Below are 18,967 nucleotides of genomic sequence, written 5' to 3'. Positions count from 1 at the left end.
CAGCAAATTTTGCCTACACTGCGCCGAATATGTGCACTTTCAAAAAGCTTGCATGCAAAGCAACCTCGCCAGTGCATGTAACTCGCCGAAGAAGCCAAAGTTTGGTGGACCACAGCACTGAAGCTTACTGCATTTTCAAAATTCTAGAACATGATATGGATATTGCATACAATGGGCTGCATGGCTCTTAATAAAGAGGAAGGAGACTAACAGTAATAGTTAAAAAGTCACCTACTCAATATTGGTTAACCAGCCCATTAATTAGGATGTCTTAACTACATTCTGACACACATTGGTGCTGACAACGCTATGCCGAAAAAAGTGCCTTTCTAACTCAAGAAGCCGATTTTTAAAAATTTCAGAACATCTCAGGTGAAACTGACCTATAGCTGTGCCTTCAGCGTTACCTACAGTGGAGTGAGGCAACCTTTGTATTAAGGCGGAAGCCTTTAATGCCTCATCATTGTAGGCAGCCGTTGTCGACAGAAATGTCACGCTTTTCAATTGGTCGGAACGGTCATGACGTCACAGTACGCGAATTTCAAACGGGGCCAATTGGACTTTGGCTAGTGGCCGTGCAACCAATCAAAGGGATCGTATAGTGATGCTCCAAGTAAGCGGAAATCAGTTTAGTTAACCCAATTAGCCTAATTAACCTTTCTAGTCAGGCCAGATAAATAAATAATATCGAGTAAGAAATTGGTCGAGTTCGGGAATCGGACCCCGAGCTCTGGAGTGCGAGACGAGCATGCTAACCACTACGCCATGCCAGCTCAATGGTTTGGAACGAACAAAGGCGCGTCTAGTGAATACGGTGTCTTCGTTCACTCCCATCTTCCTCCCTTCCCTTACGGCGAGGTTCAGGTGTCCACTGAGGTATGCGAGACAGGTACATTTACTTTCCTGTCGCGTTTCACTCTTAGAGGCAAAGCTGAACATCTTAACAACGCATCAGTGACACAAGCAGCAACACTGCGCTTGAGGCTTTCACCTCACCGCATTTTAGGTGAACAAAGTGCCCCCCTGAATTTTTTGTACTGTGCAGCATTCACCAGCTGTCGTTGGTATGGCTGGTAGCCCCCCCTGTGACAGTGACAAGACCACTGGGTGCAACATTCGGGCCTGCCCTCGGTTCGCAATGTAAAAACAAAAGTATACTGTGCGGTGCACACAACCATTTTTGTGAGTGTATGCTGAATGACAACGGGGTCCCGGGGTGGGAACCGCGGAAACTTCCAGCCCCGAAAAGCTGCCACATACTGCTTTTGCTTTCTTGCTTTCTGAGGTACGTTGTCACGCTTGCACAGTAGGTTGCGATGATGATTCGCATTTCACTTCTCTCATTCCCTTTTAATTCCTCCGTTATTTCCTCTTTTTACAGCAATGCTGTTTCAGCCAGAGGTTGTTCCGTTAGTCGTGCACAGCGGTGGCTGTGTCCGCAGTAATGAGGTCACCCATGGACGCCTGACGCCCCCTGTTGGAGCGGACGAAAACTATTGTACTAGTTGTCGTCTGCTACGACAGGGGGGGGGTCAGGCGTCTGTGGGTGGTACTGAAATAAACACTTGTACATACTGATGGCTGAGTGTTCGTTGATATTGGGAGGAAGGGGGGGGGGGGGGGTACTACAGACGACAACAGATAGAAATGACGAGTATAATCACACTTAAATTAGTTGAACCAAACTCAAACAGCATCGTTGTGTCATCAGTCTTACACAAGAGTGTAATCTGCCCTACAATTTTTTTCAATTCTTTTCCTTTTGTTGCTCTCTCCCTCTCTAATCCCATCACATGTGCAGAATGTTGCAACTAAAGAACAAAACAAAGCAAAGGAGATGAACTTTATCTCATTGCGAGCACTCCTTATCTCCGACCACAAAGACGGAACCAAACCAAAACCAGTGTTGAACTTGATGCCACAGAGCCGAAACTACTTGGCAGAGTGACACGTTTCTAGTAGCTCTGCTCCTGTAACTTTTCCTTCCATGCCAAGAAAAGTTGTAGCCAAGTATGGCACATTTGGACATGATTTAAAGTACCTCGCCATTGAATGCAGCAATAAACACCATTACCTCGGTGTATCTGATGCACTTTGAACTCAGGTCTTTTCCCAAAAAAATGTACAGCAAACAGCCGCAACTTACCCGCAGCGTCACAAGTGGTAAAGCAAGCATACAGCCTTATGTGCGATGGTTGTGTAGCAATGAGTCAATTGCAAACTGTCCTTCAGTAACATGAACTACTCCACCATTTCCTTTGGTAGGAATAATCACACAGATGATGGCTTCATGCTACACGGCTGTAAAAGGTCCCGAGCCTACTAGTGCTGCCTATAACTATCAATGCATATAAATCAGTGCTCGTTCCTGTACTGATTTTAAAGGTCTGGGAAGATAACTTTGACTATCCACATGAACGCATGCGAGTCGTGTTGGCAATGGTTCACAAATCTGTCACAAATTTTTTTCACATGTGCAAAATAACTGGAATAAATGTTTATAGAACATTTAAACTCTGCACTGAAACTTTGGGGATCGGTCCTGTGCATTTGGAGTGTGAAGTGCATGGCTTTCAGCAGCCCTTTTTGTGACGGAAAGGAGCAAACAGGTCAGCAAGAACCAAAGAACCAGACAAACTTCATTCCAAGTCAGCCACCAAACAGAGGCCACTGGCATGTGCATGCGAAACAAAAGCCAAAATTGAAGATTCAAACAAAACGAGCAAAATCAGGTGCAAACAAGCCAACGAACGGAAACGATCGGCACCGTCGTGCAGTACATCGTGCGACAAAAACAAAATTTTCAAAAGAGACTTTGCCTTGACCCTTCCAGACAGAATCGATAAATGATCACCCAAACAGACACAGAGACACTGCGTAACTGCAGCAAACTCAAAAACGAAAGCCCACTGATGAGCTGTTCCCTCGCGAAATTGGGATGAGCAAAATGCAGACAAAATGAAACACAAAGAAACCAGAAGAACAGTGCAAAACTCCTGCAGACAGCTGCAGTGGAAGTGTGAGGTTTGAATGCCTCGATACCTTTCGGCCGCCAGATTGTCCCGTCTGTAGGAATCCCTCCGTCTGCAATGAAACAAGGTGACGGTGCGGCCATGGCACTCAAGACTCGGCCACCACTGGTTGCAGTGTTCTGTTGTGACAGCTCTATGCCTGCCTTCTTACGTGTAAATGTGAAAAAAAAAAAAAAAAATTTGCATCTGTAGGCAGGCTCCTCTGGTAACGCATTTTTCAATACTATGGACGTAACTCTGTGAAGTTTTCATGTTCCCCCCACACTCCAGCTTCACCACGCACAGGCATGCGGCAATTCGTGACAGCAAACTATCAGTATTCATTGATCTAGATTGTTCTTACTAATAAAGAGGCCTTTAGTGATAAACGAACACAACTTACTAAACAAGCTTTTCTCCTCGCCAGCCTTCATTTTAGTCTTACAAGATCACCATCATCATCATCAACCTGACTATGCTCACTGCAGGGCAAAGGCCCCACCCATGTCTCTCCAATTAACCCTGTCCTTCGCCAGTTGCGGCCATCGTATTCCCGCAAATTTCTTAATCTCATCCGCCCACCTAACTTTCTGCCACCCCCTGCTACACTTGCCTTCTCTTGGAATCCACTCCGTTAACCTTAAGGGCCAGCGATTATTGCCTTCGCATTACATGACCTGCCCAAGTCCACTTCTTCCTCTTGATTTCGACTAGGATGTCATTAACCCGCGTTTGTTCCCTCACCCACTCCGCCTGCTTCCGATCTCTTAATGTTACATCTATCATTTTTCTTTCCATAGCTCGCTGCGTTGTCTCTTTGTTAGCCTCCACGTTTCTGCCCCATAGGTGAGCACCAGTAAGATACAGCTGTTGTATACTTTTCTCTTGAAGGATATTGGCAAACTGCCGTTCATGATCTGAGAGAACCTGCCATATGCGCTCCACCCCATTCTTATTCTTCCAGTTTTTTCCCTCTCATGATCCGGATCAGCTGTCACTACCTTCCCTAAGTAGACATATTCTCTTACTACTTTCAGCACCTCGCCACCAATTGCGAACTGCTGTTCCCTTGTGAGACTGTTGAACATTACTTTGGCTTTCTGCATGTTAATTTTTAGCCCCATCATTCTGCTCTGCCTGTCTGATTGATCATGCTTTGCAGTTCTTGTCCTGAGTGGCTTAGCAAGACAATGTAATCAGCGAATCGCAAATTACTCAGGTATTCTCAATAAACTCTTATGCCCAACAGTTCCATCTTCAGGCCCCGGAATACCTCCTGTAAACAGGCAGTGAATAGCATAGGCGAGATTGTGTCTCCCTGCCTGACACCTTTCCTTATTGGAATTTTATTGCTGACTTTATGGAGGACTATGGTAGCTGTGCAATCGTTATAAATATCTTCCAATATTTTCACATAACACATAACTGAAACCCCCCCGAAAATTGGGGGGACACTTAAGCTCCGCCTATAAAGGTATGATGCGACAGCGGTTCCTCTTGCCCACGCAAACAAGGTCACTGTTTCCGCTTTCACAGTCACAGTCATTATATGAAAGACTACACGATGTGAATATAAAGACCCGCTTTAATCAAGCTGAATGGACATGCCTACGTGGCATAGCGGTAGAGCGTCTGAATTGCAACCCAAGGGCCCAAGGGTCAGGGGTTTCCTATTCGCCGCTGGTGTGGCTGGCGCCATCTATGGGAGTGTCTGGCAACAACCACCTCTTCAACTAGTCCAATTTTTCTGTCACGCCGCCGGCAACGCCAACACCGGCTTTTCTGCGACGCGGGGCGTTTACACTTTCACGCAATATGAAAATTGAGGCACACTCTTATTTGATTCGAGCAATCTTCTTGTTTGGGACAAATATTCAATGTACAAGTCTCTACCTACGAAACAAGGGATGTCGGAGAAAGGGAGGGCGACTGCATTTTTTCTACTTTAAAGCTCCCTATTCTTTTCACACCGTGGTCAGCCTAAGAAGAGATGTACAGTAGGGGACAAAATTATCTGGACTGCGTGCTCCATAAATGAACCTGCGTTCTATTTTTAGCCATCGGCTGTAAACCACACTTGTGGAGTGAAGGTCGAAACCCTGTTCTTTCTCCTACACAAGTATGGGCTCCAGCTGATGGCTAATAATAGACCTATCAGCTTCATTTATGGGGCAAACAGTCCAGAGACTTTTGTCGCCTACTGTCCTTCAAGGATTCTATGCATGGTGCTTTTCTGCTGTGGCAGGTGTTGGGGATAAAAACCATGCATAAACCAGCTCTTATTGACTGCATAATGTTAGTACTTCAATAAGATTTGCATAAAAAGAGATAGCAAATGTCCTTTTGAAGCAAACAAATCATAAATCCTGTCAGAATTGGAAGGCCAATAAAGTATCTGACAATCTGCACAAAGTGAGGGATACCTCAAATGGACAAGTAAAGCGACATAACTACCACTTATGACCACAGCAACTCATATACGGCAGCTGCTCAAAGCCCAGGCCACACAGGGAGTAAGTGTGCTATCCTGGAAATATCTGCTCTTGAGAAAATAAATGAGGTGAGAACTGCCTCACTTGTAGAAAATGCCATCCAAGACAATGATTTCATAATACCCAACATGTTCTTTCTCTATAGCCAGCTTATTAAATATGGAGAACAAGAGGTGAAAATATTCTCGTCATGACTGTCAAAGCATAAAGTGAATTGAGAGAGAAATGACCAAGTAAAAGTCAATGCTTTCATGTAAGAGACCACATCTATTGAACATCATAAAATGCATGAGAACTTTCTGGATTTGCCACATGAATGTTAAAACAAAGCAAACCAAACGAGCAAGAGTTATAGGAAAATGTTCCTTGTAATAGTAGGTCTGTACTGATTGCATTGAATAACTGGTTAAAAAAGAAATGAATGCTCAAGCCTACATCACAAGCCGCACGGCGTACTCATTCCCCTACCTCCCCCTAAAGCAGAAGGAGCGGGACCGCATCAACGCGCTCCTCAGGAGTTTCACGAAGGTCGCCCTCCGCCTACCCCCCAGCACCTCTACTGCCCGGCTCCTCAACTTCGGTACCCACAACACATTTGAGGAGCTGGCAGAAGTCTAACAGCACAGCTGACTCGCCTGTCGAGTACCGCGACAGGCCGCACTCTGCTCTGTCAGCTAGGCATCGCCCCGACCACCCATCCTACCGAGGAGGCCCCCCTACCTCCAGACCTACGCTCCCATCTCATCATCCATCCCATCCATAAGAACATGCACCCGGAGCATGACGAAGAACACAGGGCAGCCCGCGCCAAAGCCCTGCACAAGCTTTACGGCGACAGTTCCGAGGTAGCCTATGTGGACGTGGCAGCGTACTCGTCGGGCTCTTGCATGGTCCTCGCCATCGCTAACAATCAGGCCCGATTACTCGCATCAGGCTCCATCACCACAGACTCATCAGAAATTGCAGAGGAAGCAGCCATTACGCTCGCTCTCATCTCCACCTCTGCCACCAAAATTCTCTCAGAATCAAAATCCGCCCCGTCCAATTTCGCTGAATGCCTGATATCCCGCACTGCGGCTCGGCTTCTACGCTTCTGGCACCCCACCCGCCCTGTAACCCTTATCTGGACCCCCGCACACGCAGGCCTCCTGGGTAACGAGGAGGTCCACTCCCTCGCCCAAGGTCTCACTTTCCGGGCTGGAGTTGGACCCCCTCCGTCATCCCAGGAGCATCTGCTTACCTTCAGAGATATCCTTACCCACTACCGAGATACCCGGCGCGTTTACGCACCACCGGCTCCCTCTCTAACCCTAACCCAGGCCTCCCAATGGCGCCGACTCCAGGCCCGTACTGCTCCTTACCCTATTCTTCTTCATGCCCGCTACCCCGATCAGTTCCTTTCCTCCTGTAAGCTCTGCGGGAAACCGGGAGACTTTATTCATATCCTTCTCACATGCCCCACCTTCCCACACCCTCCAACCCCAACTGCAGCGGAGTCATACTGGGAGACTCTCCTGGCCAGCTCTGCTGCTGCTGACCAGCGCCTTGAAGAGGATAGCCCTCCAAGTACTGTCCTTTGCCCTTTAAGGGCAACCCCCTAAGGGTTGCCTCGTGCCACGTAAGGGGAGGCAGGGATTGCCCCCTCTGCATTGCTTGGCAATAAATGTTTCAACCACCACCACCATTTGAATGTCATAGGAAGAGTTCATCGCATTTTTGGTGTCCCAGCACTGGGTTTCCTTTGTATAATGGAACTGTCAATGTAGCTTATTCCGTATTCAATATTAGCAGCATCAGTGGAAAGAAGGCAGGACAAGAACAAAAAAAAGAGCCGAAAATGAGTGATTCATAGCATGAAGCAACGAAAGAAAACAAAACAAGCAAAGAACTAAGCACATCACATGTATTAAAACTGTGCTTTGAGGGAAGGCAATAAACAAAAATGTTGTAGAAAACTCTGATGTGTCGCGTGTGCATGCAGGTCACCTGCATCTGAGAAAAAGGGACCCACTGTACCTTTCAAGTTCAGACAAAAAATGTTTATTTGGGATGCACTGTCCGAATTTGCATTTTCTCACGGCCACTTCGCACATGTGCACCTCTCCTTCTCTACCCTCTCTCAAGCTCCACTGGTTGAAAACGTGCCGCCAGGTTCTAGTGCGCATGGACAGTTTATGTTGGTGACAGGTTCAAGTGACAGATGGTGGCAACTATCAAGCATGCACCTGCCACTTAGAGTAGCACCTCTCCTTCTCTGCCCTCTCTCGAACTCCACTAGTTGAAAATGTACCGCCAGGTTCTAGTGCGCATGGACAGTTTATGTTGGTGACAGGTGCAAGTGACAGAGAGTAGCACTTCTCCTTTTCTGCCCTCTTTCAAGCTCCACTGGTTGAAAACAAACCCCAGGTTCTAGTGGGCATGGACAGTTTATGTTGGTGACAGGTGCAAGTGACAGATGGTGGCAACTATCAAGCATGCACCTGCCACTTAGAGTAGCACCTCTCCTTCTCTGCCCTCTCTCGAACTCCACTGGTTGAAAACAAACCGCCAGGTTCTAGTGCGCACGGACAGTTTATGCTGGTGACAGGTGCAAGTGACAGGCACCTGCCACTTAGAGTAGCACCTCTCCTTCTCTGCCCTCTCTCGAGCTCCACTGGTTGAAAACGAACCGCCAGGTTCTAGTGCGCACGGACAGTTTACGCTGGTGACAGGTGGCACCAACTGTCAAGCACACACCTGCCACTTAGTATAGTATGTGCAGTTTATGCCTTGTGGAAATAGACCATGTTTGTGCTACCCATACGCGCTTGTTTTCAACCAGTTTTCTGGGCAGCAGACAAATTTTTGTGAAAAAGGTGGATTACATCATTTACAGGTACCTATTTAGCAATGAAGAGGAATGAGCAGAAACCACTCATTGAAATGTTGGCTACAATCATACAGAAGCACTTGTACCTCAAACTCATTAGCCAACAACAAAAGGATTTGCTTTAACTGCCCTCACACCTGTAGCCTCAAAACTTCGCTTCTTGGTCTGTAAAGTTAACCTCACTCAGCTTGCAGTAAACTGTTCGTTTAATTAACAGTCAACAGTATACGCCTTTATAAGCATGAAATGGAGCTCCATTTTCTGCCTTCGCAACAGTAAAGAAATCAAATAGTATGGCCTGTTGCTTCTTTCTGGCTTCCTGCTGGCGAGTAGAACTGAACACAAAAACCATTCATAACAAAGAAAAGGCTTCTGTTTAGCATCCTAGCAATTGCATTACGTTCAGCTAGACACCTGTGAATAAAACGTTAGAGATGACTGCAGCCCCCGCATTGGAGAAATGCGTAAGCATGAGTTTTCAAACTACGTACAACGCTCCGTTTTCAAATTTGGCGCCATGCGTTGGCTCCGCCCCCCCTCCCGGTCACGTGGTGCCACACTTCCGGCATTTCCAAATTTGGCGTCACTTTTGCTAGAGTTCAGTTGAATGATGACAGGTGGAGACGCACCTGCCGATGGGGTCCGAGACGGCGCTGTCGAGCGAGGCAGACGACTTGGCCGCGGCCTGTCCCAGCAGGCTCTGCAGAGTGCACGCCCCCTGGGGCTGGGCCGACAGTGGGATGCTCTGCAGCACCACCTCGTACTCAACAAACTCGGAGCGCGGCAGCGACAGCACCTGCCGCTCTTCCTCGGGCAGCTTGGCCATCATCAGCAGCGCCTCCTGGTTGTGGATTGTCACCCCCTTGGGACGCTCCTCCTTGGGAAGGTTCTGCAGCAACAAACCAGGTGGCGAGGTGTACAGTTAGGCTTAGCGGGTGGTGCAGGTGTACAGTTAGGCTTAGCGGGCGTCACACACGTCAGTCCAGTTCAGCCCGTTGTTCCTCGTTCAGAGGGCAGAAAGGATGCGCTTTCTCAAGTAAGCGCGTAAAAGTAGAATGACAACACATGCACCAACTCGGTGAACCAACAGCCCAAATTGCCACTCGATATATAAAAAAAACAAGAAATGCAAAGAAAAGAAAAATGGTGAAAAATACAATGCTCTGCACATCAGCAGGGACATAGCACCGAGCTAGTCAGACATATACCAACGAGCCCAACTTGCCATGTTTCTGGGCCGTAGAAACAAGATAAATTTCATCGTATACAGACTATACAGGACGAGGTTTTATAAACACAGACTGTCCAATCCTTTGCAAGTATAGTGATACAGTTATTACCTCACACTGCAGAAAAACACAACAACAGTAATATAAGAAGGAATATAATAATTTATAAGAATAACAATAATAAGAAGTAATATAAAAACAAATATTGCAATCAAGAGAGTTCCACAAAAGCCGGAGAAAGAAACCAACTTGGCTTTAAACGATTTAGCGTGAACAACTGTTTTGCAATACTAAGGGATAGTGCATAACTAAATAATGCTGCTGAAAAAGAGTACCATGAAGCCGTCATAGTTTAAGTATTTTTACAGTTTTATTCTTCATTTGCACAAAAGCAACAACATAAATTGGCTGCATATTCTTGCTGCCAATGTATACTAGTTTCACTGCATGAAATTTTTGTTCTGAACTTTTTCTGTGAAGTGCACATAAACTGGAAAACATACAATGTTCACTATCAGAGTCACAGGGTATCAACTGTCTTCATCAGTAAGCATCCACAATCAATGACGATTGTGTCACTACTTGGCATTACTATTGAAAAAGATTGGTTTGGTTTGGTTTATTGGGGTTTAACGTCCCAAAGCGACTCAGGCTATGAGGGACGCCGCAGTGGAGGGCTCCGGAAATTTCGACCACCTGGGGCTCTTTAACGTGCACTGACATCACACAGTACACAGGCCTACTATTGAAAAAGATTCCAAGCTTCACACATTTACATGGAATGTCCTCATTGAAGAGTATAACCCGATTTTAGTAGAACAAAGTCACATTCTGCACTCTGGACAACGAGCAGGCAGAAAGCTTGTTTCGCAGAACACATGTGGCGGACACCTGTCACCGCACACTGGCCGGTCAAAAAGTTGAGAAGAGCGAATGCCCAGCAACTCACAATGTCGTGGAGCTTCTCGAGCTGCTCGTCAACGATGCCATACACGTACAGGGTGTGGCAACTGTTGCTCCCGACCACAATGAGGTTCGACGAGGGCTGCAGAGGGAGAGGTGTTCATTGTGTTCAAGCAGCAAGGCAAGATGCGAGCAAAAGTAACCAAAAACGCCAGGCACACACAAAGCCCTCGTACTCGAGAAGGCGGCCCCACTTTTTTTATGTTGCCATGTTTTTCATTTGGACCCTTTTTCCTCCTGTCCGTGGTGGCCAATTCAAACGCTCGTGATCAGAAAGCTACAGAAGGAAGTGAACAAAAGTTGTAGCAATGCTTGCCACAACCTTCTCTGTGTGGGGAACATGGTGTTGGGCACAGCTTTCTTCAGGGAAACGAGTTTGGCTGCAAATGTATTCTCAGTGTGGCCATCATTCAACTTCTGCAACACATAAAGAACTGATGTCAAGCTCAATCACAGATGACCACACATTACATCTTCTTGCAATGTTTCCAACGATCATACTCAACTACTTGACCCCCTCAAACCACAAAAATCTATAAAAAAAAAGAAGTGCCATGTTTGAAGAAATGAAACTGCAGTGGTGCACCTTAATGTTTTCTTTTTGCACAAGTGCATAGGTGAATATCATGCTTGATGCCAACAGCAGCAACAGTACAATGTCCCACAGATACCAGACAAAATGATTTACAGTCAAGATCACGTGGAAAAACGTGGGACCTGCGTGTGTACACACCAATAAATACCAAGTGCATCAGACACTTGCCTCAAAATGGCCTGTTGAATAATTCCTACTGCCACCACATTGCATTACGTGTCTATTACCTCATCTACTGCCTTACTCCCTGCCAGTGACATCAGGTGCCTCTGACCCCCCACACTGGGAATGGCAAAGGCAAGGGTACCTCGACAGCTAGGAGGTCAGGCGAGAGGATGCCATAGAGCTCGTCCCAGCTCCGGACTTCTGGCTTGTCCGTGTCCGGGTTCCACTGGAGCAAGAACAGTTGTGAGCTGCCTTCCAGCGGACCCTGCAAAGAAAGTTGGCAAAACAGCCACACCAGAGAAGGTCAGCATAGCAGTATGCCTTGTTCCCCCTTTCCTCCACCCCCTTCTTTTAAAATGGAACTGGCTGAAACACCCCACACAACAAGAATGCTTCCAGGGAAAATGTTAGGCCTAGCCTTCAGCCGCCACTACATACAACGCTTGGCAGATTTCTTTTTGGGTGCTGGCCTGGTCATGGTGTAAGAATATATTTAGGTGTTGACATTGCACCCGGCGGCACGACCAGATCTTGTTCTCTGCTTCTTGCGCTTCTCTTGAATGCGGACAGATGGCGCCACATGATGGGGGCTTGTCTAGTCGCTGAGCTGGGTTTTTTTAGTGTGCAGAGAAATCTCAAGGGCATTTCTGCATTTTGCCTGCATCAGAAATATTGCCTCCACAGAGAGGAATGCAACCCTGCGTTCTTGTGCTGCGTTGCGGAACACCTGTACCACTATACGAATGAGTATAGGGACCAAAAGGAAATCATTTGAGATGTTTTTTATGGCTAGAGCAGTGCACTTTAAGCTACGCGACACGAAAAGTTAGTGGAGGTTCGCCTGGCATTCCACCTGTCAAACTCACCTTTTAAGTCGACACCGACGACTCAGAGCTGTTGTCTCCCTCAAGGAAAGACTGGCGTGCACGCGCAAAGGTAAAATACTGACGCGACTCTAAACTGGGATTGGCAGATGTCGGTTGAGATTAACTGCAGTTGGCGTGGTAAAGCTGCTTGTTGACCACAATAACGTTGGGCCACGAAATTCTCCATCTAGTGTTCTACGCTACGGCAAATTATGCAACTGCATATTTGTTATACACGCCGCGGTAGCTCAGTGGTTAAGGCGATCGTTTATGGAGCCGAGTACCCGGGTTCGAACCCGACCACGGCAGCCGTGTTTCGATGGAGGAGGCAGAACGCAAAAGGTGCCCATGTGCTGTGCGATGTCAGTGCATGTTAAGATCCCCAGGTGGTCAAAAGTATTCTGGAAACCTCCTCTATGGCACCTTCTTTCTTTTTTCGCTCCCATCTCCCTCCATTCCCTTACAGCACAGTTCAGGTGTCCACCAAGATATGTGAGACAGATACTGCCTCATTTCCTTTCCTCAAAAACCAATCTACCAAAAACCAATTTACCATATTTGTTATAAATATTAGTGGCGTGACTGGTAGATTTTCCTCTCAAAGTGATTCGTGTTTTGCCATCAAGAAACTCTCGCGTGGTTCGACCAAATTTCGAGAATCACAAGGTAATAGATGGGTGGTGGCGGTGGTGTGAATGTACAGGCTAGATTAACAAGCTTGCACTGGCCAGTTGGCAATAGATATTCGGTGTAGAGTTCACAAAGCCAACCGCTGCAATACCTTCTTTACGTGGAATTCACAATTACATGGTCTTCAATGGGAATGACAGTGGTGAATTGAGAAACTGCGTAATATCAAAGAATTCTCGCTACACGAAGGTTTGTTGCATTCAGGTTTAACATGGTGCCGCTTCCCCTTTATTTAGGGATACTGTAGGAATACCGTAGGGATTTAGGGATACTGTAGTTTTGCCACAAATCTGGCATAAGCTTTAGAGCTGGAATGACATCGAAATTAGAACAAAAATAGCAAGGAAACGACCATTTGCTTTCAGATTTCTCCGCAACTTTTTAGAGCACATGTATATATGCCACATACATGCCCTTTTGGTGCATGATCAGTTGTAAGTTGTGCAGATCAACAGGCGAGACATCTGTAGTGCGCGTTCAACCCACCTCGGTGGCGGCGTGTATGTTGAGCAGGGTCTCGAGGGGCCCCCGGGACTGGTCCATGAGGTAGCGCTCCGAGCGGCTCCGCACCACCATGCTGTCGAGCGGGAGCTCCACCGTGCACACAAAGCGGTCCCCTTCCAGCCCCTCAATACAGCAGACCCTGCACTCATTCATTCATCCACGCACAGACGTGTACACATAACTGCCTGCACTTCTCTCAAACAGATGGAGGCAGCACGCAAGCTCTGCGAGGACAGCCAAAAATTAGAAAATGCGATTACCCTTGGTGTTGTGGCTCGATAAAATTTGGCTTTTTCAACTAGTTATGTGCACTGGAGGGGTTGCTTTGCCTGCATGCTTCTGAAAGCCCATGTATTTTTGCACGATGCAGCCAGATTTTGTCGAGTCACAGTGGCGAAGGGTAACCGCGTTTTCTAATTTCTAAAAACTGATATGGCTATTACTAACGACCGGCTACAAATCTCTAATTGCAACTAGGTGCCTACCTCTGCAAGTTAAAAAGTTAATTATTAAAAATTAGTTAACCAGCTCACTACTTAAGACAATGCACTGCTTTTCTGATGTCAATCAACACTGGTAACACTGCGCTGCAAAAGCCAGATTTTTACCCCAAAAAGCCTATTTATAAAAGTTTTTGAAAGTGTTCGCTCAAACACCTGGTATATATAATACATTCAGTTTCCAGTTAGCACTGTGCTATTGTAATGTCTTTACCATCACACATGCATTCTCCTCCAAGAGCAATAGTTTCAAGCAACCGAGGTCACATTTCAGTGGAGGCAAAACACAGAACATGTCCATGTGCTGTCAAAAGTCAGTGCACGTTAAGGACCTCAGGGAGTTGAAATTAACTTAAAGCCCTCCATCACAGCGCCCCTTTTCATCTTCTTTCCATCACTGCCTCCCATATCCCTTCCATCATGTAGTGCTTGAAGTGTCCACAGTGTAGTGAGACAGTTCCTCGGCCCTTCCTTTCTTCAAAACCAACTCATTTATTTATCCATGGCTATAAGCAGTTTGATTCCATCAACACGGAGAGTACTGCAAGCACGGAAAAACACCTGTGACCACGTCTTCACCTCCTCCCATCAACTGGGGACTGCTGCTGCTAGGGGCTTCAGCCTTATATACTGTGTTATTTTAGCGTAACCTTTTCACTTTCTTGAAAAAGTGAGAAAGTGAGTGAGTGAATGACTGAATGAAGTCAGGCCTGAGCATAAGCTGGTGAACAAAAGAGCACCACTACGCCAGGCAATAGATTATTAAGAAAAATTATAAGAGGTACATATTATTCTACTCTCACCAAAGACAATGACACCAAAGAGCCTTTCCTCTCAGGCAGACAATGCAGCCATGGCTCAGTTGCGTGCAACAGTAGACAGAATGCCAGTTCAGAAATCAGTGCCTGGAAGAACACTTCACACTTGCCTTTCCAGTCCGAGAATGACTTCCATTTCCGTTTGCTCGATGTCGGAACATGGTATGCTGTAAAACTGCAAAGAGAGAGAGAAAAAAAAACTCCATGAAACGAGAAAAAGAAGCGATCCAAAAGTAGTCTAAAAGAATGTTGACCAAATGTTTAGGGGAATCCCCCAAGGTGGAGTAGATTTGTAATAAGGGAGTAATTACTCATTGACGTCCACCCGAGCGCAGCCATACGGCTACAAAGGAAAGCTATACAGCTTTCTCAGAATAATTACTCCCTTATTACAAATCTAATCCACCTTGGGGGATTCCCCTAAACATTTGACCAACACTGTTCCCACTACGAGTTATTGATCAATTCGCTCTCGCCCTACCATAAGCTTGCCGTCCCGGTTAGCTCAGTTGGTAGAGCGACTGCTCCGGTGAAGCGGTGGTCCCGGGTTTGAACCCCGGACCAGGACAAATTTTTCTTTAACTACGAAGTTTCTGAGAAAGCTGTATGCTTTCCTTTGTAGCCGTATGGCTGCGCTCGGGTAGACGTCAATGAGTAATTACTCCCTTATTACTAGCCTAAAAGAAGTGGCAATCCAGTGAGATGTTTATGGTAGCGTGGCTCAATTGTCTCTGGATATCATTTACAACGCTCAAGACATTGTGACACCTTCAACTTTGCCTAGTGCAAGGGGAACAGCTTTTCCTGCAAATTTACTTTCATCGTACACACACATACATGAACAGAAGCCCCATGCTTGCAACTTCAGCCTGATGCAATAAAATTAAATTGCCTGTAAAAGCTGCAAACAAATTTAAAAGTTGAATGAGACTTGGTCACTTGACTAAAAAAAAATTAACCTACTTTCCAAACTAATCAGTGCTCAGAAGACTGAGTGTGCCTTGGTTAATACCACAGTAGATCTCAATTCTCAGAGTACATATATGCGAGCAATCAGTATGCACTCCATTTCATGTCAGTGATGTTCTTTGTCTTTTATTTTTGTAGCTTCAATCAAATCCTACAAAAAGCACTGAAAAATTTGAGCTGTCGAGGAGCTGTCCCTGCCCCCATTGTGTCCACAGAATGAAGTCACTCCAATGAATGAATGCGTAAAAGTTTAATGATAATGGGCAATAAATTAATGGTGTTATATGCCATGATGAAGAATGATGTCACAATGTTAATTAGCAATTAAGCAATTAAGAAAAATGAGTCAATTAGTAAAGTTGAAAATAACGAAATGAAAATGATGACGTAACAAGATCACTTAAAAAATGAGTCACCTGTTAAGGTGATGACATCATACAAAGCCACTTGACAAGAATACTTGCAAAATTTAGAGTGATGACATCACGCCAGTCTCATTACAGGATGACTCAAAATTTAGCTGCCACGTGCAGACAGATGAGAGGAAGAATGATGGAAGCCGTGTCCAACCCACGTCCCAAAGCAACTCAGGCTATGAGGACGCCGTAGTGAAGGGCTCCGAAATGATTTCGACCACCTGGGGTTCTTTAACGTGCACTGACATCGCACAATACACGGGCCTCTGGAATTTCGCCTTCATCGAAATTCAGCCTCCGCGGCCGGGATCGAACCCGCGTCTTTCGAGACAGCAGCCGAGTGCTGTAACCACTGAGCCACCGCGGCGGCGGGGCCACATGCAGACAAAATCGTAGTGATATCATCACTGGTTGACCTCAATGTGACGGCAATATTCCCGAATACATTCACCAAAATTTTGAGCAACCGTTCATCATACAGCATTCTGGGTGGTGTCATAGCATTTCTTTTTGCATACAGCATACATGTTTTAGTCAAGTTAGAGGCTAGCTTGTGGCAGGGGTTCGGACCAATGACATATGCAGCTTCAATTGCATGCTATCCTAGAATACATTTTCCATTAAGGTGCCCTTGAGGTGTCCACCTAGATGTCAGGTTGACCAATGACATATGGGCCCTCAGTTGCATGCTTTAAGGCACCACTGAGATGTCAAGATCTCAGAGCTACTGCGTCCTTTCCTTTGCTCAAAAACATGCTTTCACATTCCTCCACATACACAGACTTAAAGGTGCACTGAAGAGGAATCTGAACTCGTCCTTTTGCCGCCGGAACTCGATCTACACCTTCCCAGCAATCTTAGAAACTGCGACTTATTGCCCTGTGTGGCCGATTTCCGGAATTAAATCCAATTAACGTCCGGCTCCCGCCTTTTTTTTTTTTTAATTCTGCCTCGTACGGTGGGCGGAGTCGACCAATGCGTGGAGTGCCCTTCAGCCAGCTCCGTGGAGGCTTTGCTTTCGCTTCATTTTGTTTTTTAGGTTTCCGTGAATAAATAGTTTCATTTGTACATAATATAACCGCAAAATAAGCCCTCAGAAATAAAAATATGCGCGGACTCTTTGCTTTCGCCGATTACTACGTATTACTCCGCCGATGGCAGAGCGGCAAGCCGCCACGGGACTGGGTGAAAGGCACTCCCCGCGTTGGTCGACTCCGCCCACCGTACGAGGCAGAATTAAAAAAAAAAGGCGGGAGCAGGACGTTAATTCGATTTAATTATGGAAATCGGCCACACGGGGCAATAAGTCGAGGTTTCTAAGAATGCTCGGAACGTGTAGATTGAGTTCCCGCGGCAAAAAGACGAGTTCAGATTCCTCTTCAGTGCACACTTAAGTGCCCTCAGACTTAAGTGAACAAAAGGGTTGTTCAAAGTACACAGTGTCATGTGCAATGCGGGTGACGAGTTTCCCAGCCTGGAACGCTCACCATGAGAGTTGACTCCGTCGCCAAGATGAGCCTCTTGCCATTTTTGCTCCAGGTTCCACATACAAACCGAGACCTGCAACAATGATGCCCATTCAACCACAGTAACCACAGTCGTCATCTTCAACCATGTGTTATCTATAAGCAGAAAGGCTCAAACCGCAGACAAGAAGGCAGTGCTAAGGAACCCTGAGAGTAATGCTTAGAGACAGGGTGTGGTTTTGGTAGTGACAGCACCCTGCAAGATCATGGAGGCGAGAGTCAATAAATCCATGGCTATAAAACTGCCAGAAAATCAGGCATATCTATGATGCAGACGTTGTAGGTGATGATGTATGATGATGTACGTGATGATGAACGCACATAGCTATGATGTAAGTGATGCAGAGACCGGGACAGAGTGATTTCTTAGGTATTGTCATAAGCTGGGCCAATGTGCCATGAGACTGCAGAAAATTAGTGAAATCTGTCCGCATCTACCTTCGCTACCTTGTGCCTCATTCCGCAAGACCTTACACTTCATTTCACTGGTTATTTTAGGGCAGTGATGGTTGTAGTGCCCTGTACAGCTTATACTTCTACCCACGCTTCTGCCTTTGTTGACACTCTACAACATTTAAGAGCTTTTACATGAAACTACCAGATAGGATCTGAAAACAAAATAGGTTGTGCCACGCGTAGTGCAACCTTGGCTTCATTTCAGACCGGCTTCAGCCCCCATTCTGTTATAATTGCCAACTTCACTGGCCATAAAAAGCCCAAGGCATGAGAAGCTGCAACTGATTTAGGGCGGCTGTCAATTGACCGCTGAACTTGCAAAACGAAAACTCAATTTAAAAAAATCACATGCGAATTTTCACTGAGGTTCACATCTCGAGCTTACAGGATACTCTGAGGCCAACTGCAGAAGAAGGAAACCCCAGCCACTCTTTTTAGCTATAACTATAGCAAAACTATAGTAACTATAGTAAACTATATAGCTATAGTAACATTAGCAAAAAAGCTAAACTGAAAACAGCAACTATGAATGCACTAAGATGCAAGATGCATAGTTACAGTATACAGAGTGTTTCACTTAAGGCTTTCCACATTTTTAAAAAATAAGCTTTTTGAGTTAGAAGAGTAATTTGTCGGCATATCATGGTCAGCGGTATAGTTATTCAGAATACAGCTATGACGTGCTAACTAGCGGGCATGTTAACTAATGTTGAACAGATAACAGTATAACTATTACTGAAAGACTCCTTAATCACTGAGAGGCGTGTCGCCCATCGTAAGTAATATCCACATCAGTTTTTATAATTTCGGAAAACGCGGTTACCCTCGGCTTTGTAGCCCAACAAATTTAGGCTATTTCGACGAGTTACGTGCACTGGAGAGGCTGCTTTGCCTGCAA

The 18,967-nt window shown here is 46.0% G+C and overlaps 1 protein-coding gene across 3 annotated transcripts in view; it reads right to left on the bottom strand.

The window, feature by feature from the left end:
• The window catches only part of LOC149360544 (WD repeat and coiled-coil-containing protein-like), a 51,474-nt gene that overhangs the window by 13,139 nt on the left and 19,368 nt on the right, over positions 1 to 18,967 (bottom strand). For 2 of the 3 annotated variants that reach the window (XM_089572382.1, XM_089572383.1), the window contains exons 5-11: positions 17,575 to 17,647; positions 14,813 to 14,877; positions 13,367 to 13,523; positions 11,467 to 11,589; positions 10,551 to 10,646; positions 9,002 to 9,261; positions 3,043 to 3,084 (exon numbers count right to left, since the gene is read on the bottom strand). In XM_089572382.1, coding sequence (XP_089428508.1) covers positions 3,043 to 3,084; positions 9,002 to 9,261; positions 10,551 to 10,646; positions 11,467 to 11,589; positions 13,367 to 13,523; positions 14,813 to 14,877; positions 17,575 to 17,647 — 816 coding nt within the window. The remainder of the gene's footprint in view (positions 1 to 3,042; positions 3,085 to 9,001; positions 9,262 to 10,550; positions 10,647 to 11,466; positions 11,590 to 13,366; positions 13,524 to 14,812; positions 14,878 to 17,574; positions 17,648 to 18,967) is intronic. The other variant, XM_089572384.1, reaches the window with a different exon arrangement.

This window comes from Amblyomma mixtum, chromosome 2, assembly GCF_055824585.1.
Source record: "Amblyomma mixtum isolate Tamu chromosome 2, ASM5582458v1, whole genome shotgun sequence".
In the NCBI taxonomy this organism is placed as follows: domain Eukaryota; kingdom Metazoa; phylum Arthropoda; class Arachnida; order Ixodida; family Ixodidae; genus Amblyomma; species Amblyomma mixtum.
Note: the sequence above shows the minus strand (reverse complement) of the source record. Positions and strands in the feature narration are given on the sequence as shown.